This window comes from Jaculus jaculus, chromosome 18 (assembly GCF_020740685.1).
Source record: "Jaculus jaculus isolate mJacJac1 chromosome 18, mJacJac1.mat.Y.cur, whole genome shotgun sequence".
In the NCBI taxonomy this organism is placed as follows: Eukaryota; Metazoa; Chordata; class Mammalia; order Rodentia; family Dipodidae; genus Jaculus; species Jaculus jaculus.
Window position 1 is genome coordinate 18,764,781 of NC_059119.1, and position 23,382 is coordinate 18,788,162.

A 23,382-nucleotide genomic window follows, 5' to 3' on the forward strand; every position below is an offset into this window, starting at 1 on the left:
TCAAGAGCGCAGCCAGTACACATGCTCTTCTTCTCAGGCCCAGTAGCAACCTAGGGTTCAGCTGGTGGGGTGGTTGGGGTGAGCTGCAAGTATCATGAGGACTGTGAACCACTCCTTGCATGCATACTGCAGCAAGTTTTCTGGGTATGCAATAGCCTTAAAATGTATAAACTCAGCTTTTGATCCCAGCACGCTGGATGCTAAGGAAGGAGGATCTCTGTGAGTTTGAGGCCAGCCTGGAATACAGAGTTCCAGATCAGCCTGGGCTACAATGAGACCCTACCTCGAAAGGCATGGTGGTGCACACTCTTAGTCCCAGCTCTTGGGAGGAAGAGGCAGGAGGGTCACCAAGAGTTCAGGGCTACCCTAAGATTACATAGTGAATGCCAGGTCAGCCTGGGCTACAGCGAGACCCTACTTTGAAAAACCAAACAAACAAAAAATTTCTGAGACATCTGGGGGTGTGGTTAGCTGGCCCTCCAATATTGAAGGCCCTGGGTTCACTCTTCAGCCTGGCGGCAAAACCAACAGGATTCTTTTGTATTGCAGGTATCAAAAAGCTTTCTTTTCTTTCTCTTTTCATTTGGAACTATGTACAGCTTATAGCAACTTGATAAAGAATAACTCAAAAGCTGGGTGTGGTGGTGTATCCACTTAATCCCAGCACTTGGGAGGCAGGAGGATTGCCATGAGTTCAAGGCCACCCTGAGACCACATAGTGAATTCCAGGTCAGCCTGAGCTGCAGTGAAACCCTATCTAGAGAAAAAAACAAACCAAAAAAAAACTTAAAGCAAAATCAAAACATTTATTTTTTACAGGCTGTATTCCCAGTTCTTCCAAAACCTTAGAACTGGCCAGGCATGGTGGTTCACGCCTTTAATCCCAGCACTTGGGAGGCACAGGTAGGAGGATCGAGGCCAGCCTGGGCTACAGCGAGACCCTGCCTCAAAAAGACCAAGTCTGGGGCTGGAGAGATGGCTTGGCGATTAAGCGCTTGCCTGTGAAGCCTAAGGACCCCGGTTCGAGGCTGAATTCCCCAGGTCCCACGTTAGCCAGATGCACAAGGGGGCGCACGCGTCTGGAGTTCGTTTGCAGAGGCTGGAAGCCCTGGCGCGCCCATTCTCTCTCTCTCCCTCTATCTGTCTTTCTCTCTGTGTCTGTCGTTCTCAAATAAATAAATAAATAATGAACAAAAAATATTAAAAAAAAAAAAAAAAGACCAAGTCTGTTCTTGGGTTAGAGGGTGCAACTCAATGGTAGAACGCTTGTCTCCTGGTACGTAAAGATACATACAGTCATACATAAAGTGTGGGTGTCGTGAGTTACTGGGGATTTTCTTGGTCTATAACACAGAGTATCAAAATGTAAAAGGCTGGGTTTATAGCATGGAGCAGGGCCGCTGAATGGTACTTACCTTCTCAGGGAAAGTTAGAATTTTGGCCACATGAACTGGTACAGCAACCTCATCAATCCGGAGGTTAGGGTCAGGTGAGATAACTGTTCGGCCAGAAAAGTCCACTCTCTTTCCTGACAGGTTACCTCGAAATCGACCTAAAGAAATAAAAAAGAATGTCACAGGTCCCCATAACACACCACATGAACAGTGAGACTTAGGAGGGCCGATGACCTCCCACTAGACCACGCTGCCCGGAAGGGAAACACAGGCAGTGGCTGTCTCCTACAGACAGGCCTTGCTGAAAACCTACCTTGCTTCCCCTTGAGGCGCTGGACAAAGCCTCGAGTCCACTTCTTGGGCGCCATGTTGAGGGGAATGCCGGAGAGCTCGCTGTTGATGTAGAGGGCGCACTGCAGCTGCAGGAAGTCCCAGTCCTCCATGATCATCTGCGTCTTGGCTCCAGAGATACGATGCTACGGTGGACAGAGCAAAGTCATAAATGAACCCACTGCCTTTGGTTTTTCTTGCATTTCCTCGACTAAAGAATGTACAAGCTAATGAGCTGCACCAACCTTTTTAATAACATCATTTAGGAAAATGATTTCTGTCAATTTCATTGTCAGATCATCTTCATTGGTGCCAGACTTCAAGTCACTCACGACAGAGGGTCTGATACACAAGGGAGGCACCAGAAGTCTTGTGAGAATCAAATCTGAGGGCTTCCCAGCCTCTGGGTTCATTAGGAGCAAAGGGACGTCTTCAGCTGGGATACGCTTCAACAAATTCAGAACTACTAGAGGATTCAGGTTTTCCTGTGGGAGGGAGGGAGCAGGAGGGGAAGGAAGACAGCGTGTTAGTTTCCTGTAGGTTGGATAAGGTTTTCCTTCCCAATGCCTTTTCTTTTCTTTCTTTTCCTCCTTTCCCTTCCTCGGTCCTTTCTCCTCCTTTCCCCCTTTCCCCTTCTCTTCTGCTTTTCCTTCCTCTCATCTCTCCTTTCCGGAGATGAGGGCTCATGTAGCCCAGGCTAGCCTTTTTGAGGTAGGTACTCACTCTGGTCCAAGCTGACCTGGAATTAACTGTGTAGTTTCAGGGTGGCCTCAACCTCATGGTGGCCCTCCTACACCTGCCATCTGAGTGCTGGGATTAAAGGTATATGTCGCCATGCCCAGCTGAATGTTTTCTTTCCTTTTTTGGTTTTTCGAGGTAGGGTCTCACTCTGGCCCAATCTGACCTGGAACTCACTATATAGTCTCAGGATAGCCTCAAATTTACAGTGATCCTCCTACCTCTGCCTCCCAAGTGCTGGGATTAAAGCGTGTTCCACCATGACCAGCTCTTATCTTTTTGAGACTGGTTCTGTCTCATATAGCAGAGACTCTCCTCAAATTCACGGGGGCTGAAGGCGATGCTGGACTTCTGACCCTCCTTCCTCTGTACCCACCATGCCTGGCTTCACTGATAAGGGTCTAACCCAGGGCCTCATGCATGGCGGGCGGGCAGACATTCTACCTACTGAGCTGTGTCCTTAGCCTGCGCATGACTTTCTTTCTTTCTTTTTTTAATTAATTATTTATTTATGAGCGACAGACACAGAGAGAAAGACAGATAGAGGGAGAGAGAGAGAATGGGCGTGCCAGGGCTTCCAGCCACTGCAAACGAACTCCAGATGTGTGCACCCCCTTGTGCATCTGGCTAACGTGGGACCTGGGGAACCGAGCCTCGAACTGGGGTCCTTAGGCTTCACAGGCAAGCACTTAACCGCTAAGCCATCTCTCCAGCCCGTGCATGACTTTCTTGTACTTCACAGGAGGAATGGGTGGAACCTCTATGCCCCATACAGCACAGTTTTAAAATCCTTTTTACAATAAAACCGTTAACTGGGGCTGAAGAGATGGCTGAGTGGTTAAGGTGCTTGCCTGGGAAGCCTAAGGACCCAGGTTCAATTCTCCAGTACCCATCTGAGCCAGATGGAGAAGATGGCACATGCGTTTGGAGTTTGTCTGCAGTGGCTAGACGCCCTGGCCTGCCTATCTCTACCCCCCCATCTGTCTCTCTCTATTAAGTAAATAAAATATTTAATCCCAGTACTTGGGAGGCAGAGGTGGGAAGACTGCTTTGAATTTGAGACTACCCTGAGACAACATAGTGAATTCTAGGTCAGCCTGTGTTAGAATGAAACTCTACTGGCAAAAAAGAAAAAATAAAATAAAAAAAGAAAGAAAGAAAGAAGAACTAAAGGAGTTAAACATAATGACAGAAGTCTAAAATTACATCATTCATGAAGCTGAGACAAGAGCACTTGAGGCCATCCTGGGCTACACCATGTGACTGTCTCAACCTCCTGTGCTGCAACCAAAATACAAACAAAACAAAAACTAATGGGGGCAGGGAACTAGGGGAAAACCAAAATAAGTAGAGTTACAAGGCCAGCCCATATACACTTAGTGGCAGAAAACACCTGTTACAAAACCACGAGGCACTACCTGGAGCTGTCTAACAGCGGAACTCCCGTGAGAAAGTGGAGCAGAGGTGGGAGAGAACGTGAACGTGCGTGCACGCACACTTGCGCTTTGTCTGCCTGACGGAGGGAGACCTGGGCGGAGGGCGCGTGCATGCCGAGGCTCACCTGTGCCCTTCCCAGCAGTGGCTCAACTTCTTTGTTGTGCTCAATGGCTGTCTCAAAGGACTGAAGAAAATTTGATACCATGGGATCCACCACTTTCTTGTTGGTCTTGTATTTCTCATGAATTATCTTCAGTAAGCCACACTTCTTTACAGTACCTGGAACAGTTAATTTACTTACCAAGGATTGAAAGAAAACGTGAAGGCTGGAGAAATGACTTAGCGATTAAGGTGCTTGCCTGAGAGCCCTAAGGACCCACATGCTTGTGCATATGTCTGGAGTTCTCTGCAGTGGCTAGAGGCCCTGGCGCACCCACTCTATCTGCCTCTTCCTCTCTCTCTCAAGTAAATAAATAAAATACATTTCATTTTATTTTTTTGGTTTTTCGAGGCAGGGTCTCACTCTGGCCCAGGCTGACCTGGAATTCACTACATAGTCCCAGGGAGACTCATGGAGATCCTCCTACCTCCACCTTCCGAGTGCTGGGATTAAAGGCATGCACCACTACACCCAGAAAATATATTTTAAAAATAAATGAGGTTCTTAGGTTGGCCTACGGTTAGTCTAGCTAATGCCACTGATGCAGCCATGCATGGTTAAGAGGCACATTTCTGAGGTGTTCTGGGGTGCTGGGCTTACACCTAGTTCCCGAGGGAAAAAGCTGACCCCCAGAATTCGACTGCAAGCAGACCCAGGAAGCAGCAGACTGAATGAAGAGCCCCCGCCCCAGCCCCTGGGTGCCCCACTCACCGTTAAAGGCGCCACAGAACTGGCAAATGCTCTTCTTCCGGCACTGGTCGGAGATTTTCTTCTTCAGGCCCCGCTTCTGCAGGTAGGTCAGGCCGGGCCTCTTCAGGTAATCCAGAAACTGCTGCTTCTCCTCCGGGGACAGCAGGATGTGGCAGCAGGTCTTGCAGATCATCTTTGAGGGATTAAGCAGAACGGAAACAAGGCAGGAGAGGATGAAAATCCCTCCCCTTTAGGAACGGAACCCCGTGGTCCGACATACCACCTGAATGGCCCTGAGCAGATGTGCACAGGGTACAGAGGCACAATGAGGCGGCCCGTGTTCTCAGGACAGCACCAGTACTCGGCGCCGCGGTTGGTTTTACTTTCACCTTTGCTCTTTGCCCTTTCTTTTTTCCTTTTTTTTTCTTTTTTGTTTTTTTAGGGGAGAGTCTCATTCTAGCCCAGGCTAATGTGGTATTCACTATGCAGTCTCAGGGTGGTCTCGAACTCTTGGCGATCCTCCTGCCTCTGCCTCCCCAGTGCTGGTATTAAAGGTGTGGGCCACCATACCCAATGCTTCCCCCCGTAAATAAATAAATAAATACACACACACACACACACACACACACACACACACACACATTTATATATTTTTTGGTTTTGTGAGATAGGGTCTCACTCTAGCCCAGGCTGACCTGGAATTCACTATGTAGCCTCAGGGCGATCCTCCTACCTCTGCCTCCTTAGTACTGAGATTAAAGGTGTGCACCACCATGCCCAGCTCTACTGCTATTTTTTTTGTAAAAAGATTTTTATTTATTTGAGAGACAGAATGGTCATGCCAGGGCCTCCAGCCATGTAAACTCCCAATGCCCGTGCCACCTTGCACATCTGGCTTTATGTGGGTACCGAGGAATTGAATCTGGGTCCTTTAAAGGCTCTGTAGGCAAGCGCCTTAACCTCTAAGCCACCTCTCCCACCCCTGCTGTTGTGAGGTATTGAGAATTGAACCTAACGCTGTACATCTACCAATAAACTATATCTTGGCTATTCTCGGGAGGGGGGGCAGGGTTTGAGGTAGGGTATCACTCTATTTGAGGCTGACGTGGAATTTACTATGTAGTCTCAGGGTTACCTTGAATTCATGGTGATCCTCCTACCTCTGGCTCCCAAGTGTTGGGATTAAAGACGTGGGCCACCATGCCCAATATATATATATATTTTTGCCCTTCATTTTAACTTATTTATTTATGAACAAGAGAGAGAAAGAGGCAGATAGAGAGAATCGGTGCACCAGGTCCTTCAGCCACTGCAAATGAACTCCAGATGCATACATCACCTTGTGCATATGGCTTACGTGGGTGCTGGGAAATCGAACCTGGGTCCTTTGGCTTTGCAGGCAAGTGCCTTAACTGCTAAGCCATCTCTCCAGCCCTCACCCTTCCCTTTTTCTTTTTTTTTCCATTTTTTCCTGAAGTATGGTTCTGCTCTAGTCCAGGCTGATCTGTAATTCACAATGTAGTCTTAGGGTGGCCTCGAACTCATGGTGATCCTCCTACCTCTGCCTCCCGAGTGCTGGCATCAAAGGTGGGCACCACCACGCCCTGCTGATATATAGTATTTTCATAGTGTATTGTGTATATAGATATAGTTCAGCTGGTCGTGAACTTGCCATGCAGCCCAGGCTAGCTTCAAACTTGCAAACCTCTTGTCTCTGTCTTCCTAGTCCTAGGATTACAGATGTGTACTACCAGGCAGGTAGAGTTTGTAACCATCAGAATTTTAATTTTTGTTTTTATAGTGAGATGGGGTCTTAATACGTCCAATTTGGCTGTGAACTAGTGATCATCCTCATTCCGCTTCCGAAGTGCTGGGATTCCAAGCAGGTGCCACAGGCCTAGCTTATTGCTGCTGTTACACTGTGCCGCTTTTTCAAGGGAAATAAAAGAATACACAATACTAAAGGAGCTTAACCTACTATGAAAATACTACATATCAGCAGGATGTGATGGGGCACGCCTTTGATGCCAGCACTTGAGAGACAGAGGTAGGAGGATCGCCGTGAGTTCGAAGCCACCCTGCGATGACACAGCGAACTCCAGGTTGGCCTGGGCTGGAGTGAGACCCTACCTCAAAAAACCAAAAGTAAATAAATAAAATCACGTATTTAGTACAAAAACTCCCCCTGGATATATCCTTCACCACTTAAAATTCCTAGGCTCACTCCATAGTCCCTGACCAATCGTGGCAGAATCTGTCTCTCGGAAATCACGATCCGGGTGCTTACCTGTAAGATGCCGATGACAGCTCTGAAGTAGCCCACATGAAAGCACGGCAACTCCAGGTCGATGTAGCCATAGTGGCCTAGACAGTCGGCCAAGTTCTTCCCACAGGTCTCACAAGGACGGTCCTTCTCACTTGTACCCTGTGGAGGAAAGTACACCCGGCGTCGGGGAGAGCCCCGCCTTCCCACCTGGCCCCGGGAGGCAGCAGCAGGCCCGGCCATGCTGCTACGAATTCACATGAGCCACCTGAAGGCTGGAGGCCCCGCTTCGGCCTCTGGCACACAAGAGGGGCAGGGGAGAAGGGTACGTCATTCCCACTGCTTGAGGCATCCAGTGTCTTAGCAGGTCTTACCATCCTGTGGTCAAGCACTCCATATAGCAAGGGGGCATGGTTGTTGTCCTGGCTGTACAGGTTCTTGCTCACAACCTGGATGTGAGCCTGCTGGCGCATCTCCTCCGGGGACTTCACCCCAAAACAGATGTGGCTTCTGCAGCAGAAGCAAATGGGGGGGCAACAACATTAAAGCCTGTAACTGGACATGCCAATGACACACACAGCTCAGCACAACCAACCTGTTCTTACCACTGCTCTAGGGGCTCTTTCCCACCAGGGGGAAATACATTCAAAACACCCCTTACTGGGCTGGAGAAATGGCTCAGCAGTTCAGGCGCTTGCTTGCGAAGCACGATGGCCCAGGTTTGATTCCCCAGTACCCATGTAAAGCCGGATGCACAATGTGGCAAATGGATCTGGAGTTCATATACAGTAGCTAGAAGGGCCCTGGGACGCCCATTATCTCTGTCTCTCTCTCTCTCCCTGCTTGCAGTATTTCAAAATATCCCTTTCTCCTACAGGAATCCAGTTTCTACTTTCCTCTGAAGCAAATGGTGCTTACCTGGTTCACCCAGGTGACCTGCCTACTAACTAAGCCAGTGAGAACTTGGTCATCTCACTGTTCTGCTGGAACTGGCGGGCTCCCCCTCCTGGACCTAAGCTGGAAGTCCTCCCCTCCTTGTTCAGGTGACACCAGTACACCGTGCGTTTTCCTCCCCTGTGGCCACTCCTTTTTTAGTGTCTTTAAAACTTCTCAAAATTTATTTTATTTGTGTATCTGCATATATATGGGTGCATGCGTGTCATGAATAAACAATTTTCTATCCGGCTTTACGTGAGTGCACGCTGGGGAGTCGAACCTGGGCAGACAGACTGTGCAAGCAAGTGCCTTCACCACTGAGCCATCGCCCCAGCCCCTCTAGTGTTTTCTGAGGTCTGTTCTTGCACTAAAACCCTTAAAATTTCAAATACTGGGGGCCTACCCTCCACTTAACTGGGGTCATGACCCCCGCTCCCTCTACTCTCTTCATTCGACCCATTTCTCCTAAGTAGGTATGTCGAGGTCTTCCCAATCACTACAGGTGAGCCACTTCTAGTCAGCTGGAATCCTATACAGGTGCCTCCTCCCTACGGTTTTCACTTGGTGTTTTCAACTCAACATATCAAAAAAAAAAGTATACCTATACTGAACATGTACAGACTTTTTTTTTTTGAGGTAAGATCTAGTTCTAGCCCAGGCTGACCTGGATCCACCATGTAGTCTCAAACTGGCCTTGAACTCATGGCGATCCTGCTACCTCAGCCTCCCAAGTGCTGAGATTAAAGGTGCGCGCCACCATACGTGACCAAACTTCTACAGGAATTACCAATACTCCCTCCGAGGAGGACCCTCGCCGGCATGGCAGTGGGGGGAGGAGACTCAGGATAACTAAATGGGAATACAACCAATTTACAATATGCTCATGTTATTAAAAATAATAAAACCCTTCAAAGGTTGCTCACCGACTGCAAGATGCTTCCTTACTGCAGCATCCATCAGCCCACCCTCCGTCCCTCCAGTATGCTCCCCGAAAAGAAAGTGCCTGGCCTCTCTTGTGCCTGGCTACATTAGGTGCTCTCGGTCGAGACGGGGCACGTGGCTCAGCAGCTAAAGGCACTTACCGGCAAAGCTTGCTAGCCCAGGGTTTGATTCCCTAGTAACCAAGTAAAGCCAAAACCGATAAAGTGGCGAATGCGTCTGGGGTTTGTTTGCCAAAGTCAGAACCCCCTCTTGTCTGGGGTCTGTTCACTTTTGTCACACTGCATACCCAAGGCTGACCTGTCCACGCTCTTCAGCTGCCAGGCAGTGAAGACCATTTTCACGATGCACCTACGGCACCCAACACGACTGTCACCCATGCTGAGACACCGATGGAAAGCCAAGCATGGGGCCAAGGCCTCACCAATGAGCGTGGGCAGGAGAAAGCCCAGATCACATCGCTGAGCCTGTCACCCATTTCTAGCTGGCAACACTAAGCTTTTGTGGGTCAGCAGATCCTGCCTCCGTTTGTCAGGTGGTCCGTGGCCAAACTCAGATCCACATGGCTGCCCTGGCCGCAGGTGGGGGGACACTATGCCGACAACACAAGGTGTGTGTGAAGGGTTAATAGCCTTCTCTGAAAAACTAGAGGGAGCTAAAGAGTTAATAACTCTTCCTAAGACTAGCAAGCAATAAAGAAACTTCAAAACCAAGTCTTGACAAGCCTGTCCACTCTCTAATGATAAACTAAACTTCCCTTAGCTCAGAAAACCATGAGGGACCAGAAACTGTCAGGTGGGTTATTCTCCCTACACAATTTAGCTTAAAAAAAAAAAAAAGGCTTATTCTGAGCAAGGGCACAAATAACTATAGCTCCTTATCTACTTCCCTTGGATCTGCAGCTGGTACAGTCTGTTTTTCTTAGGATCCTCCTTCTAAGCTTAAACTCCAGCCTGGCCCAGTGGTTCAGCCTCCATCCCACGGGAAGGTTGCCGCTGTCCCTCGCTGCTGTTTCTCCCCCCACCCCTTTTTTTTTGGTTTTTAGAGGTAGGGTCTCACTCTGGCCCAGGCTAACCTGGAATTCACCATGTAGTCTCAGGGTGGCCTCGAACTCAGAGATCCTCCTACCTCTGCCTCCCCCGAGTGCTGGGATTAAAGGCGTGCTCCACCACGCCGGGCTCCTCGCTGTTTTTCTTAATAAACAGCCTGTCTAGAGATCAAAGTCCGGGGTCCTATTTTGCTTTTCTCTTACACTCTTACAGTGTGTGCGTTTGGGGGGTCATCGCGGGGCTGGGGGAGACTCGCATTTCCTCCCAGGACACCGCTCGCTACCGCTGCCTTTCCCGGCCGAGTACCGGGACCTCCCCGCAGGGGCTGAGCTCCCACCCCGCCACCCCGCCGCTCGGCACACCCCTGCTCCCCGCTGGGCCCCTCCTGCCCACTGTCCCTCGCCGGCCACCCTTCCAGACCCCGGACCCCGAGCCTCAGCCCTCCGCCCGCTCAGGCTGCCTCTTACATTTTCTTGGCCACATCCGTCTCTCGGAACTGTTCCTTCACCATGGTGCCGGCGGCCCGGGCGCCCCACTCGGGACCACACGCTCCTCAGCACCTTCCCCAGGCTGTACTGCAGGACTCCGGGTTAAAAAAAATAATAATAAAATAAAACGCGCCTGTGCCGCCCCACTCGGCCACCGTAGAATGCCGCACGTGTCAGCGTCCGCTTCCGCTCGGCGTGTTTGTCAGGAGAGGCTTCCTCGCACTTTGCTTGGCGCCCGGCTCCCCACACCGCCACCTGGTGGCCGCTTCTTGTCACTGCAGCGAGGAGTGTCTGGAGCTTTAAAAACTCCACCTAGGGTTCGTGCCCAGACCCAGGCTGGAGAAGTACAAGTACCCAGGAGCAAGGGGAAGAATGAAGAGCCAAAGGAAGGGTAGGACTCCTTACGATGCACTCACTCTTCCAGACACAAAATGGCCTAGATATCCATGAGCTCGCAGTGCCTGGCACTACCTACCCAAGACTATTATAATAGGAGGAAAAGACGGTGACATCAAAAATGAGACTGATTGAGAGGGGGAGGGGATAGGATGGAGAGAGTGCAGTTGTGTAGAGGAATGTAGGGGGGAGGGAATTATGGTTTAGTGTCTGTAGTTATGGAAGTTTTAAATAATAAAAAAAATTCTTTTAAACGTATGCAGTGGCAAATCATCATCAAGGTCTGTTGTGCAAAGTTTTTCTAAGGAGTCTTACCTTAAGTGGGGCACCAGCAACAGGAATAGAGGATTCCCCAAAAGTGTAGTTTGGCCAACCAATGAGTTTAATTGTGGTTATTTTAAAACTTTTATTTATTAGCCGGGTGTGGTGGCCCACGCCTTTAATTCCAGCACCTGGGAGGCACAGGTAGGAGGATCCCTGTGAGCTCCAGGTCAGAATGGAAAAACAAGACAGAACAAAATTATTTACTTGAGAGACAGAATGGGTGCAGCAGGGTCTCTAGCCACTGCAAATGAACTCCACATGCATGTGCCACCTTGTGCATCTAGTTTATGTGGATCCTGGGGAATCGAACCTGAGTCCTTAGGCTTTGCAGGCGGCTAAGATCTATCCCCAGCTCAACATAAAACCATGTGTAGGGGCCAGTGTGATGGCTCAGCGGTTAAGGCGCTAGCCTACAAAACATAACGATCCGATCTTATTCCCTAGTACCCACATAAAGCCAGAGAGGTACAAAGTGGCAGATGCAAAACAACATCAAAAAATTTAGCCGGGTGTGGTGGCGCACGCCTTTAATCCCAGCACTCGGGAGGCAGAGATAGGAGGATCGCTGTGAGTTCAAGACCACCCTGAGACTAGAGTGAATTCCAGGTCAGCCTGACTGAGAGTGAGTCCCTACCTCGAAAAACCAAAATAAGGCTGTTTACGGGGACACCAAGTAGGTATAATTCAGTATAAAAGCCTTGATCTGAAAGCCACTCGAGCTTAAGTAAACCCAAGCCAGGTCGAGCTGGTTTCCGACTCTGGATTGGCCAGTGGAAGCCCAGGGGCGGGGCTAAAGGCAAGAAAGAAGGCGCCTTAAGCATTTTCCGTCAGGCATTGACGCGGTCGGCCTCGCGGCCCTGGCCACGCCCCCTTTCCGGCACCGCCCGGGGTCCTTCCGTGTGCGTTGATATGATTGGCCGGCGGAGAGAGGCCCTCTTTTCCTCCTTTGCTGCTTGAGGATCACCGCCATCATGGTGAGTCTTCTCAGGGCCGCTCCGTCATCCGCTGCTAATCCGAGCCATCCCTTGTCTCACCGTCTCGCCGTGGGAGCTACAGCCGCCCAGAGCCCTGCCGCTCTTCTCCGGCTATGTCTTCCCGGGACCGGTTGCCTGGGGCTCGGGGCCGCCGCCGGTGCGGAGTCGGTGCCGGCTGGCGGGCTCCAGGGCCTGGACACTGCGCCAGCGTCTGCCGTCCCCGCGGGCCTCGTGGAGCGCTGTGGGTGGTGGGGATAGGACGTCCGGGTCTGGGACGGGCAGCTCCCGGGTGATGGCAGCCTGCGATGAAGAAGCGGTCACCGCCGCCCCGGCGAGCGGAACCGGCCCTACGAGTAAGCCCGAAAATGTGTAGGCAGAACGGAGCGTTAGATGCTCGTGGGGAAGTTGAGGCGTTGAAAAGGGCCCGGGTCTCCATTGCTCAACACCATCATCCAAGCCCGCTGCTCCGGTGTTTTTAGCTCCATCCCTGAGCTGTTTGGCTCAAGAGTTGGGTACCATCGGGGTGAAGTTCATCTGATCTCCCTAGCTGAGGTTGAAAGAGGAAGTTGTTGCTCTCTAGTTTTTATAAGAAATGCTTTTTTTAAATTAGCAGAACCTTGGAGAGTACCCGTGTTATTCCTGATACTGAGTCCATTCATAGTGGAGTAGCTTTCTTGTGAGCTTTTCAACACGTGTATAAAGGATCCTTTTCTGAGGATGGTTCTGCTCTTATGGGGACGAGTTTGCATTCTGTGGAGACTTTCAAGATATTTCTTATTTAGGCTGAGAGAGGTCAGCTGGTAAGTGCTTGCCTTACAAGCATGAGGACTTAAGAGTTCATTCCTCAGGACCCACCTAAAAAAATTATTAAAATTAAAAAAAAATTATTAAAATTATTTTTATTTATATGCAAGGAGAGTGCTCCAGAGCCTCAGGAACTCCGATACATGCACCAATTTGTGCTTTGGCATTTGGTACTGGAATCAAACCCAGGCCCCAAGCTTTGCAATTTTTTTTTTAACTTCTAAGCTATCTCCCCAGCCTCTAGGTTTTTATTGTCACAACCAAAGGGTACATCAGAGGGGTGTTAATCGTCTAGTGCTTAGAGGCTAGCAATTCCTGTAAGTCTTTCAATGTGTGTCCTACATAAATAAAAGCAAGCACTTTCACAGGTCCTCCCTTGGGCAGTGGGGCCAGGATTTGGTAGCTGGTGCTGAGAGAAAACCCTTGATTACATCCTTGCCCTGATACTGTACCAGTGGCAGCTGTCATTCAGGGGAACAAAAAGAACCCAGATCCCAAAACTAATATTGAGGTTGAGAAACATAGAATGGCACCCATAATAAAAAAGGGGATTGTAAGATTGACATAATAGGTGTGACTAGTGTGCACTTAATGATATTCTGTTTCTTAGCCACATTGTGACTATTGAATTAGTATAATTTAGATCTTGGGAAAACAGCCAAAATGGCATTAAGTTTTAATAACCTTGTGTGTTGTCTTTAGAATGACACAGTAACTATCCGGACCAGGAAGTTCATGACCAACCGTCTGCTTCAGAGGAAACAAATGGTAAGGACAAGTTGGTCAGTTGTGCTTTAGTTTGAAGATGAAGTTCATTGCATTGAGTACTAAACACTACTCCCTCTTCTAGGTCATCGACGTCCTTCACCCGGGGAAGGCTACAGTGCCCAAGACGGAAATTCGGGAAAAACTAGCCAAAATGTACAAGACCACACCAGATGTCATCTTTGTATTTGGATTCAGAACCCATTTTGGTGGGGGCAAGACAACTGGCTTCGGCATGATTTATGATTCCTTGGATTATGCAAAGAAAAATGAACCCAAACACAGGCTTGCCAGAGTAGGTGTCTGTTTATTTTGCTTATTTTTTTTCTTTGTTTATTTGAGGTAGGATCTTTCTCTAGCCCAGGCTGACCTGGAATTCACTGTGAAGTCAGGGTGGCCTCAATGCAGTCCTCCTCCCTCAGCCCCCAGAGTGCTGGCGATTAAAGGCATGTGCCTCCATGCCCAGATGATTTTTGATTCAGACAGGAATACTGTGGCATGGGATACACACTAGGCAGGCTACCTAATTTATAGTTGTGGCATTATGTTCTTGTTTCTTAAAGGTAGGGTTTTGCTGTTGGGCTGGCCTTGAACTCACGGCAATCCTCTTAACCTCTGACTCCCAGGTGCTGGATTCAAAGTGTGTGCCACCATGCCCAGTGAAATTACTTTTTTTTATAAAAAATATTTTTATTTACTTTATACTTGAGAGAGAAAGTCAAGAGAATGGGTGCACCAGGGCCTCCGGCCGCTGTGGATGAACTCCAGAAGCATGCGCCGCATTTGGGTCCTGGGGAATTGAACCTGAGTACTTTGGCTTTGTAGGCAAGCACCTTAACGGCTAAACCATCTCTAGCTTCCACTTTTTCTTTTTTTTGAGCTAGGGTCTTTCTCTAGCCCAGGCTGACCTGGAATTCACTCCGTAGTCTTCAGTGTGCAATCCTCCTATCTCTTCCTCTCAAGTGCTGTGAAAAAGTATGTGCCACCGTGTCTGGGTCTCTCCTGGAATTCACTATATAATCTCAGGATGGCCTCACACTCCTGGCGATTTATCTACTTGTGCCTCCTGAGTGCTGGAATTAAAGGTGTGTGCTACCATACCTGACTTATTTTTTTGGAGTAAGGTCTCTAGAGCGGGCTGACCTGGAATTCTATATAGTCTTAGGCTCTTTCTGATCCTCCTACCTGTGCTTACCAAGTGCTGGGGTTAAAGGGTGTGCCACCACACCTGCCACTTTTTGTTGTTTTTTGAGGTAGGGTCTTAACTCTAGCCCAGGCTGACCTGAGGATTCATTATGTGGTCTCAGGGTGGCCTTGATTCTGCCTCTGTTAGGAGTAAAGGTGTACACCACCACGCCCGGCACGTTTTTATTTTATTTTCTGTTACTATTTTTTTTATTTAATTTTTATTAACATTTTCCATGATTATAAAAAAAACCCCATGATCATACCCTCCCTCCCCCCACACTTTCTCCTTTGAAATTCCATTCTCCATCATATTACCTCCCCATCTCAGTCATTGTACTTACATATATACAATACCAACCTATTAAACGTTTTTATTTTTGAGGCCAAGTCTTGATAGGCCAGAGCCTTCACTCTATCCCTGGCTGACCTGGAACTCAACACTGTAGCCCCAGGCTGGCCATTCTTACCTCAGCCTCCCAAGTGCTGGACTTTTAGGTGTACACCACCATGCCTGGCATTGTTTGAGACATGGACTCAGTATGTAGACCAGCTCTCCTGGAATTTGTGGTGATCTTGCCACTTTTTCCTGAGTGCTTGGATTATAAGACTAGCTTTTAAATTTGAGGGGGATGGGATGTTGTTGGTCTCTAGTCTGCTCCCGCACTCACCTGCCTCAGCGTTCCAGTTGCTGAGCTCAGTGATGTGTGCTACCACACCTAGGGATGCTGTGCGGCTCTGAGGGTGCCTTGGATTCTTGGGAAATTGGTAGAATCTTCCAGGGAGAAACCTCAGACCCAGAGCAGTAGGTTGGGTTAGCCATAGTGTGAAGGGGAAGGGCAGACCTGTAAAAGCTTCATTGAGGAAGGTGAAGTCAGAAGGGAGGGGCTTGTGCTACCAAGCCCTCTGACCCCCAGCTGGTAATGAGCTTACCTGGATGTCCTCCTCCTCCAGCACGGCCTGTATGAGAAGAAGAAGACCTCAAGGAAACAGCGGAAGGAACGCAAGAACAGGATGAAGAAAGTCAGGGGCACTGCCAAGGCCAGTGTCGGTGCTGGCAAAAAGGTACAGTCCAAGGAAGGCAAATGAAAGTAATTGTTGGTCAGAAGTGGTTCCAAACAATAGGTTTTATTTTCTAAATAACCTTTCTTGATGTTTTTCTTTTCCCTCTTCTGGACACAGAAGGTAACGTTCTGAGCAGCTGCACACGTAGTGTAGTGTGGCCCACCTCTTACGCTCGTAGATCAGCACGCGTGGGGCCACATTGGTGCAGTGAGCTGGGGGCGGTTTGAAGCCCCGTCACAGAGTGTTCCTTTTCACCAATTGGCCTGGGATGTTCAAGGGGGAGCACATTGGTTCCCTGGTTCGCTTCAATTCTTACCACGGACACTGGATTGTGAAGCCTTTGCATCAATATGGCCCCTGTTTTTCCTGACACTGACATGTCAGTTGCTTTCCTCACTAGTTAGCCCGGATCACAGGGATTTTAGTGATAGCAGCTTTGTGCCAGCTTTGCCAGTTGTGAGTAGTCCGTGGAATTACGGTGTGGGGTTGTTGAATAATCAGTGTTCTGTGAACTTTTTCTCCCCCTCCTGTCTTGGATTTCTTGCTCATCAGAAATGACGTGTCCAGCAGGTACTGAGACCGAGCACGGTGTGGGGGTGCATCACCTTCAGTTTGCTTTGACGCTTTGCATGTTGGCTTTGGAACAAAAGATTTTAGAATGACCAGTTCCAGTACCGGTGCTGTTTAAAATGGTGTTTTACAAGCAAAATCAAAAACTGACATTGGCTTTGGAAACCCACTGCAATGCATGTTATGTGGTGAAGTCACTCACTAGAGGAAGGCTGCTTTTATTCAGCTTGCCCTTCAGAAGTGCCCTATCCCAGAGCCATCCTCCTCTGGCGCTGAAACCACAGATCCTGTTTTTTTTTTTTCTTTTGGCTTTTCAAGTTAGGGTCTCACTCCAGCCCAGGGCGACCTGGAATTTACTCTCTAATCTTAGGGTGGCCTCGAACTCAGTGACCCTCTGCCTCTTGAGTGCTGGCGTTAAAAAGGCATGTGTCACCATGCCTGGCCAGGCCACAGATTTCTCTTGGCAGCTGTGGTAGTAATTTGGCCCTTGAACTTGGACGAAGCCTGTTTTGGTAGTGTCTGCTCCAAGCTAGTGCCGACCATTCCCCTCTCTTATAATCTGTGTCTGATGCCCCCATTTTAGTAAGAATTTTGAGGTAGCTAGGTCACATTGAAGCCTTTGATAATGTTTTTCCTCACAAATAATTTGGTCAGAATGGTCCAGTAGTCCACTGTAGGCACATTTTGCACATTTGAACAACCAAGCTTGTAACGTGAAGTCAGTTAAGTGTGATGGAGTTGGTAGAGTGTGAGAATGGCCATTGCCCATGTGACTTCTCTTCTACTCCTTGCCTGATAAGGAGGAAACTGGTATTACCTGCCGGGGACCACCATCATGCTTGCAGTGATGAACAGACTGCCTCCATAGCTCCCTGTGGGTGCTGAAATTACAGAATTGCAGCCACCTTTGGCCCAGGCCCGAAGGGCATTTAGCAGAGCCCTCCCCCCCCATCACAAGCTGGCCTGGAATCACAATCACTATGTGGTCTCAGGCTGCCTGTCTCTGCCTCCCCATGTGCCACCACGTCCAACCACACTGAATCTTCACTCATCCTTGGGGTCTCTCTCGCATGTTAGTACTTAGCCTGAAACCCCTCATGCATGGAGGGTTTGGTGTTCCTCTGTCCACCAGCACTGCCCACAGCGAATGCTCATGGAAGCACTTGCTCTCTGCTTGGAGTAAATTCATCATAGCAGTGGTCCCTTGAATTCAGTTAAAATTGGTTTTCTTTCCTTTATATACCTCAGTTTGTTTTAAACAGAGGCACGAGTACTTACATGTGTAGCATTTTAAGCTAAATTCCACGTCAGTTTCATTACGAATTTGTATTTGTGGCTGTATGAGGTCTCCCTGTGTATAGCCCAAATTTAAAAACTCACTGTATCTTGGACTGGCTTTTAAAGTATCGAACTGAGGGCTGTAGAGATGGCTTCATAAGACAGCTTTAGACTCTTGCAGTCTAAATGAGACCCGGGTCTGTGAGTCGTGGTGCTGTGCCTGTCATGATGCTGGCCGGTACCCAGGGATTCAGGCTCAGATTTCCATCCACACGCACATAGTGGCAGCTGGATTTGGTACCACATTGGAGTTACCAATGCTGCCTTGGTAACTATCATTGGAACTGCAGTACCCAGACAACGTTCTCAGTCAGCACTGACGGGTGTAAGGAATGTACCGTGTGGTTAGAAAAGAAGCGCAGTCACTTTGGGACCTGCTTGCATGTACTTAAATGCTGATTTTGGACTTTGAAAGGGACCACTAATGAACTGTTTTTGCTCTTTCCTTTTCCCCTTTCCTGCCACTGGTTCAGTGAGCTGGAGATTGGATAACAGGTATCATTCAAGTTCTTAACGTAGAAGTTAGATTCCTTGTTCTGATGCACAGGTTTGAAGGGCATGTGGAACATATTTATAAGTAGATTTACAAGTGCACCAGAGCTGTAACCATAATACTAACTGATATGTTTTTAGTTCTAAGTTTTAGTAGTGTTTTAGCTTTTTTATTCCTAACTTGAATGTTTGTTTAATTTTCTGGTACTTACGTCACATTGTTCTTATAAATAACTAGTTACTAATTCTTGTTCTGCATGAGCATTACTTTTAGAAATTGTTGAAGACTTGGAAGGTGGTGGTTGCTGACTAATATCCTTTTTATTTTTTTGATTCCCAGGCAAAGGACTGAAGACTGACTGCGGTGACTACCACAATGCTGCAAATGTTTAAGATGACCAATAAACTGTAAAAACTCCCATGTGGGTGGCTTTTCTTTGGGAAGGGGGAGTTTGGGCATGAAAGTGTCCTTAACCTCTGAGCCATCTCCCCGGTCCTGCGTGCCTCTGCAGTACACCGACACTCACTGGGGGTGTTAGAAGGCCTGGAATCTTTGCAGGTTTAGGTTGCTGCCCACCTAAACATGTCCATTGAATGCTCATTGTAAGCCTGGAGTGAAGGGTTGGTGCATGGCCTTCTGAGTTGGGGAGGAAGTGGCAGGTGTGTGGACTCCACCAGGAACATTTGAGCCAGTCTGGTATGCACCGGTTCGCATTTGCCTGATGATATATGATTTATTTCCAGGAGGGACATGAAATCTGAAGTCCTAGATACCAACTTAGTCCATACTGCTGAAGTCATTTTCTGGCTTTACTCGGAAGTTAAACTTGCTGGTATGGTGGCATGTGCCTAGAGTCCTAGTGCTGTGAGGAAGACCCTGTTTCCAGATGAAAAAAACTGGCAACAAAAGCTGATGACTATGTCACCTTCATTTACCCTGAAATAAGTTGGATTTTGTTTTTCTTCCTCTAGTGCTTGGTGGTTGAATTCTCCTTCCAGACTTGCTGGCCACCCTCCAGTCAGTGTGCTATCTTTGTGGGTTGCTAACTCATACTGGTGTTGGAAATCAATTTTTGTTTGTTTTTTGAGGTAGGATCTCTAGTTCAGCCTGACCTGGAATTCACTATGTAGTCTCAGGGTGGCCTCCACCACCAGTGTTAGGATTAAAGGTGTGTGCTACCATGCTGGAAATCACAATCTAAGGGCCTGAAAAGGTATTTATGGCTTACGTTTTGTTTTTGTGGTGGTGTGGGTAGAGCCTAGGACCTTGTATATGCTTGTCGCTGAGCCCTGTCTGTCCATCCTATGGGTTTTAGATAACAACCCCTCTCACCACCACCACCAATGTTCTATCTACTGATAGGTGTGCACAGAAAATGGGTTCTCTTAGGAATCAAGTTTTGGAAGTGGAAGCTAAAACTAAAGCAAGGCGGTTGCTGAAAGACCTGGTTGGGCAGAAGATGAAACTGGGAGAAGAGCGTTAGGACATGCAGGAAGTGGAGAGCATGTGGAGGGTCCAGGCTTTGAACTCCAAGCTGCGAGGAAGGAGCCTTGACAGTTCTGTAACTGCAGCTGAGGGCTTGTTGGTATGTGACCTTAATGGCTCTTGCCTTGAGAAGATCTGATGGCTGCTAGGGCAGGACAAGACTTCCAAGTTATTCCCCTGAGGTGCCCAGAGTGTGGAGTAGTGCGTGGAGATCCGCTGTGGTCGTTGAAGGCAGCAAAGGCTGGAGTGGGAGGTTGGTTCATGGGACTGCGGGTGACGGGGGCGGAGGGAGGTCTGGAACAGGACTAATTGGGGTTGCAGATGGGGCTGACAGAACAAGCTCCAGTGACCTCTGAAGCAGGTTAGCTTTAGCGTCAAGTATAAGTGAAGCTGAATTGGGCTAGGGAGATGGCTTAGTGGTTAAGGTGTTTGCCAAGCCAAAGCACCCAGGTTCAGTTCAAGTCCCATGTGGGACAGATGCACAGGGTGGCTCATGCACTTGGAATTTCTTTTATAGCAGCTAGAGGCTCTGGTGTACCCATTCTCTCAAAATACTTAATACTTTAATCCCAGTACTGAGGAGACAGGTAGGATCACCATGAGTTCGAGGCCGTCCTGAGACAACAGTGAATTCCAGGTCAGCCTGGGCCAGAGTAAGACCCTACCTCAAAAATTAGTAAGTAAATAATAAAGGAATTCTAGGGCTGGAGAGATGGCTTAGTTAAAGCGTTTGCCTACAAAGCCAAAGGACCGAGGTTTAGTTCCCCAGGGCTCCATTAAGCCAAATGCAAAGGGTGGAGCATGCATCTGGAATGCTCTCAGTTTTTTTTGTTTTTTAAATACTTTATTTGAGAGAGGGAGCTAGTGGGTGCACCAGGGCTCCCGGCCACTGCAAGCAAAACTCCAGACACACGCACCCCCTTGTGCATCTGACTTACGTGGGTCCTGGGGAATCAAACGGAGGTCCTGTGGTTTTGCAGGCAACCGCCTTAACCCCTAGGCCTTCTCTGCAGCCCTCACAGTTAAAAGGCTTGAGGTGACAGGACTGTGTGGAGATAAGTGGAAGCAAGCACTTGGAGAAACCTGCTCTAAGTTGTGGACAGCTGTGCAACACTTGGTTCTGACTAGACCACTGCTTGGCTCTCAACAGAGTTTGGGCAAGTCTTTGTAACAGTGCCAAGTTGATTTCACTAGAAGGAACCAACCAAGAGAACACACACCCCGTCTATCGGCTCTGCTGGGAAGCTATGGCTTCATGAGAGGGAGGGGTTGAGCCCAGGGCCTTGTGCATACGAGGCAAGTGATATTCTCTCTACTGCTCTGCTCTAGGTTCATAGAGACTGGTGAGAAGGGAGGCTAGGGGTGATTCATTAAAAAAAAAAAAAAAAAAAAGCTTTGTGACCTGGAGAGATGGTTCAGTGGTTAAGGCGCTTGCTTGCAAAGCCGGGTTTTGATTCTCCAGTACCCAAGTAAAGCTGGGTGCACAAAAGGGCACATGAATCGAGAGTTCATTTGCAGCAGCTGGAGGTTTTGGTGCTCCCATTCTATCTTCACTTGCAAATAAAAATGGATCATGTTTCCAGGGAATATTTTGTGGGGATGAAGGGGTGCTGATTTTGGTTCGTGTCAATACCCTTGGGTTTATACCTGGCTATGCCTGACTAATTAGGAAGCTGTCTGCTGCTTCTCTTCCCTGGTAAGTTATTTTGGTTTGTCCTTGAAGATGGCATCTTACAGTATACCCTCATGACGTTGAAGTAGTGTTTCAAGTGCTCTGGAGCCTCTACTGGGAATAGCATGAGATCACAAATAGGGATATCCTCCAGAGAATGCCTCCAAGGTCCCTTAGGGCCACCTGGTACACTACTAAGGAGGCTGCTGTGTGCTGCCATGGCATACCGGGCCAGCCACCATCAGGAAAGGAACCTGGTCAGTTTAACTGGCTGCAGAGCTACTTGCTTTTTTTTTTTTTCTTCCAAGGTAGGATCTTGCTCTAGCCTAGGCTGATGTGGAATTCACTATTTAGTCTCGGGCTGCCCTTGAACTCACAGCAATCCTATCTCTGCTTCCCAAATGCTGGGCTAAAAGGTGTGTGCTACCATGGCCGGCTACCTGTGTTTTTGACAAGCTTTCAACCTGGGTATGGAGGTTACTCAGCTTTTATATCTGATAAGGAGGCAGAAAAGTGAAGAGTTAGGGCTGCAGAGATGGTTTAGTGGTTGGTTAAGCGCTTGCCTGTGAAGCCTAAGGACCCCGGTTTGAGGCTTGATTCCGCAGGATCCACATTAGCCAGATGCACAAGGGGCCGTACGTGTCTGGAGTTTGTTTGCAGTGGCTGGAGACCCTGGTGCACCCATTCTCCTTTTCTCTGACTCTCACTCTCAACTAAATAAAAATTAACAATTTTTTTTAAAGTGAAGAGTTCTTGGGTTGCTGCCTGTGGCCCCTGCTGGCTCAAGGCTGAGTGAGGAGTGGGGTTCCCGGGTTCCTAGTGGGGTTCCCGGGTTCCTAGTCTTGGTCCCTTTTCCCAGCTACGCTCTTGGTCCACCTAGAGCTGGATGGGGTCCGGGACACCACACATCCCCTTCCATCTAGTAAACGAAGGACCGACCTCCCAGCGTCCACAGGCTGAGTGGTGGCAGGATACAAGAGAGGTCAGCAGGGGACAGTCCTGGGAGGTCCTTGAATGCCAGGCTAAGGACTCCTCTTGTTCAATATTTTGGTTGAGTAAAAACATGTGGAGAATTAGATGTTCAGCAGTGGGTCAAGTGTCCTTGTCACATGCTGGGTTCTTCTACACAAAACACTTGAGCTGGCTGACTGCTCATCAGGCGTGGTGGAGAGTTTTGTGCAGGAGGAGAGGGCTGGATGAGGTGGAACCAAGAGCGAAGCGGGGGAAAAGGGACCAGACCAGGAACCCGGGACCCCGATCCTGGCTCAGTCTTGGGCCAGCAGGGTTCACGGGCAGTCCACGGACTCTTTTCCACCTCCGTGTCAGCTGTGACAGCCAGCCGAGTAACCTCCACAACCAGGCTGAGAGCTCGTCAAATACGGAGGTAGCTGGCTGTGGTAGCACACAGCTTTGATCCCAGCATTTGGGAAGCAGAGATAGGAGGGTTGCTCTGAGTTCAAGGCCAGCCCGAGACTAGTGAATTCTATGTCAGCCTGGGCTAGACAAGACCCTACCTTGAAGAAGAAAAAAAAAAAAAGCAGGTAGCTCTGCAGCCAGTTAAACTGACCAGGTTCCTTTTCCTGATGGTGGCTGGCCCGGTGTGCCATGGCTGCGCACAGCAGCCTCCTTGGTAGTGTACGTTACCTGTGCTTGTACAGGTGGCCCTAAGGGACCTTGGAGACATCCTCTGGTGGATATCCGTATTTGTGATCTCATGCTATTCCCAATCGAAGCTCCAGACAGACATGCGGGGTGCTTTTGGGAAGGCCCAGGGCGCACAGGCCAGGGTTCACACTGGCCAGGTCATTATTTCCATCCACGCCAAGCTGCAGAATAAAGCGCATGTGATTTAGGCCATGCACAGAACCAAGTCCAAGTCTCCCGGCT

General features: G+C 48.8%; 2 protein-coding genes, 2 non-coding genes and 1 pseudogene across 8 annotated transcripts in view; 3 read left to right on the forward strand and 2 right to left on the reverse strand.

Annotated features, from left to right (window-relative positions):
* Polr3a (RNA polymerase III subunit A) overlaps positions 1 to 10,555 on the reverse strand; it is a 50,269-nt gene extending 39,714 nt beyond the window's left edge. The window contains exons 1-8 of the mRNA XM_045137105.1: positions 10,404 to 10,555; positions 7,387 to 7,522; positions 7,037 to 7,174; positions 4,771 to 4,942; positions 4,024 to 4,178; positions 1,970 to 2,209; positions 1,708 to 1,870; positions 1,416 to 1,552 (exon numbers count right to left, since the gene is read on the reverse strand). Of these exons, the coding sequence (XP_044993040.1) occupies positions 1,416 to 1,552; positions 1,708 to 1,870; positions 1,970 to 2,209; positions 4,024 to 4,178; positions 4,771 to 4,942; positions 7,037 to 7,174; positions 7,387 to 7,522; positions 10,404 to 10,447 (1,185 nt within the window). The 5' untranslated portion in view covers positions 10,448 to 10,555. The remainder of the gene's footprint in view (positions 1 to 1,415; positions 1,553 to 1,707; positions 1,871 to 1,969; positions 2,210 to 4,023; positions 4,179 to 4,770; positions 4,943 to 7,036; positions 7,175 to 7,386; positions 7,523 to 10,403) is intronic.
* A 1,473-nt stretch (positions 10,556 to 12,028) lies between these two features.
* On the forward strand, positions 12,029 to 18,756 carry Rps24 (ribosomal protein S24). 5 transcript variants are annotated; one of them, XM_004657988.2, is made up of 6 exons: positions 12,029 to 12,118; positions 13,625 to 13,690; positions 13,773 to 13,982; positions 15,827 to 15,937; positions 18,319 to 18,340; positions 18,678 to 18,756. In XM_004657988.2, the coding sequence occupies exons 1-5, from the start codon at positions 12,116 to 12,118 to the stop codon at positions 18,319 to 18,321; spliced, it is 393 nt and encodes a 130-aa protein (XP_004658045.1). In that variant the 5' UTR covers positions 12,029 to 12,115; the 3' UTR covers positions 18,322 to 18,340; positions 18,678 to 18,756. The 5 variants fall into 5 exon arrangements, with proteins under 5 accessions (XP_004658045.1, XP_044993041.1, XP_004658044.1 ...); XM_045137106.1 differs by lacking the exon at positions 18,319 to 18,340; XM_004657987.2 differs by lacking the exons at positions 18,319 to 18,340; positions 18,678 to 18,756 and adding an exon at positions 16,490 to 16,510.
* Positions 13,276 to 13,404, forward strand: LOC123455892. Its single transcript, XR_006634195.1, has one exon. It is a non-coding gene; the product is annotated as a small nucleolar RNA SNORA30/SNORA37 family (small nucleolar RNA).
* A 2,894-nt stretch (positions 18,757 to 21,650) lies between the features above and the next one.
* LOC123455887 lies at positions 21,651 to 21,772 on the reverse strand (annotated as a pseudogene).
* A 1,270-nt stretch (positions 21,773 to 23,042) lies between these two features.
* Positions 23,043 to 23,181, forward strand: LOC123455886. Its single transcript, XR_006634192.1, has one exon. It is a non-coding gene; the product is annotated as a small nucleolar RNA SNORA70 (small nucleolar RNA).
* The last annotated feature ends 201 nt before the right edge of the window (positions 23,182 to 23,382 follow it).

Coding starts and splice junctions, on each gene's coding strand:
- Rps24 (XM_004657986.2), top strand. Junction 13,691..13,772: donor TGCTTCAGAGGAAACAAATG/GTAAGGACAAGT, acceptor TCCCTCTTCTAG/GTCATCGACGTCCTTCACCC. Junction 13,983..15,826: donor CCAAACACAGGCTTGCCAGA/GTAGGTGTCTGT, acceptor CTCCTCCTCCAG/CACGGCCTGTATGAGAAGAA.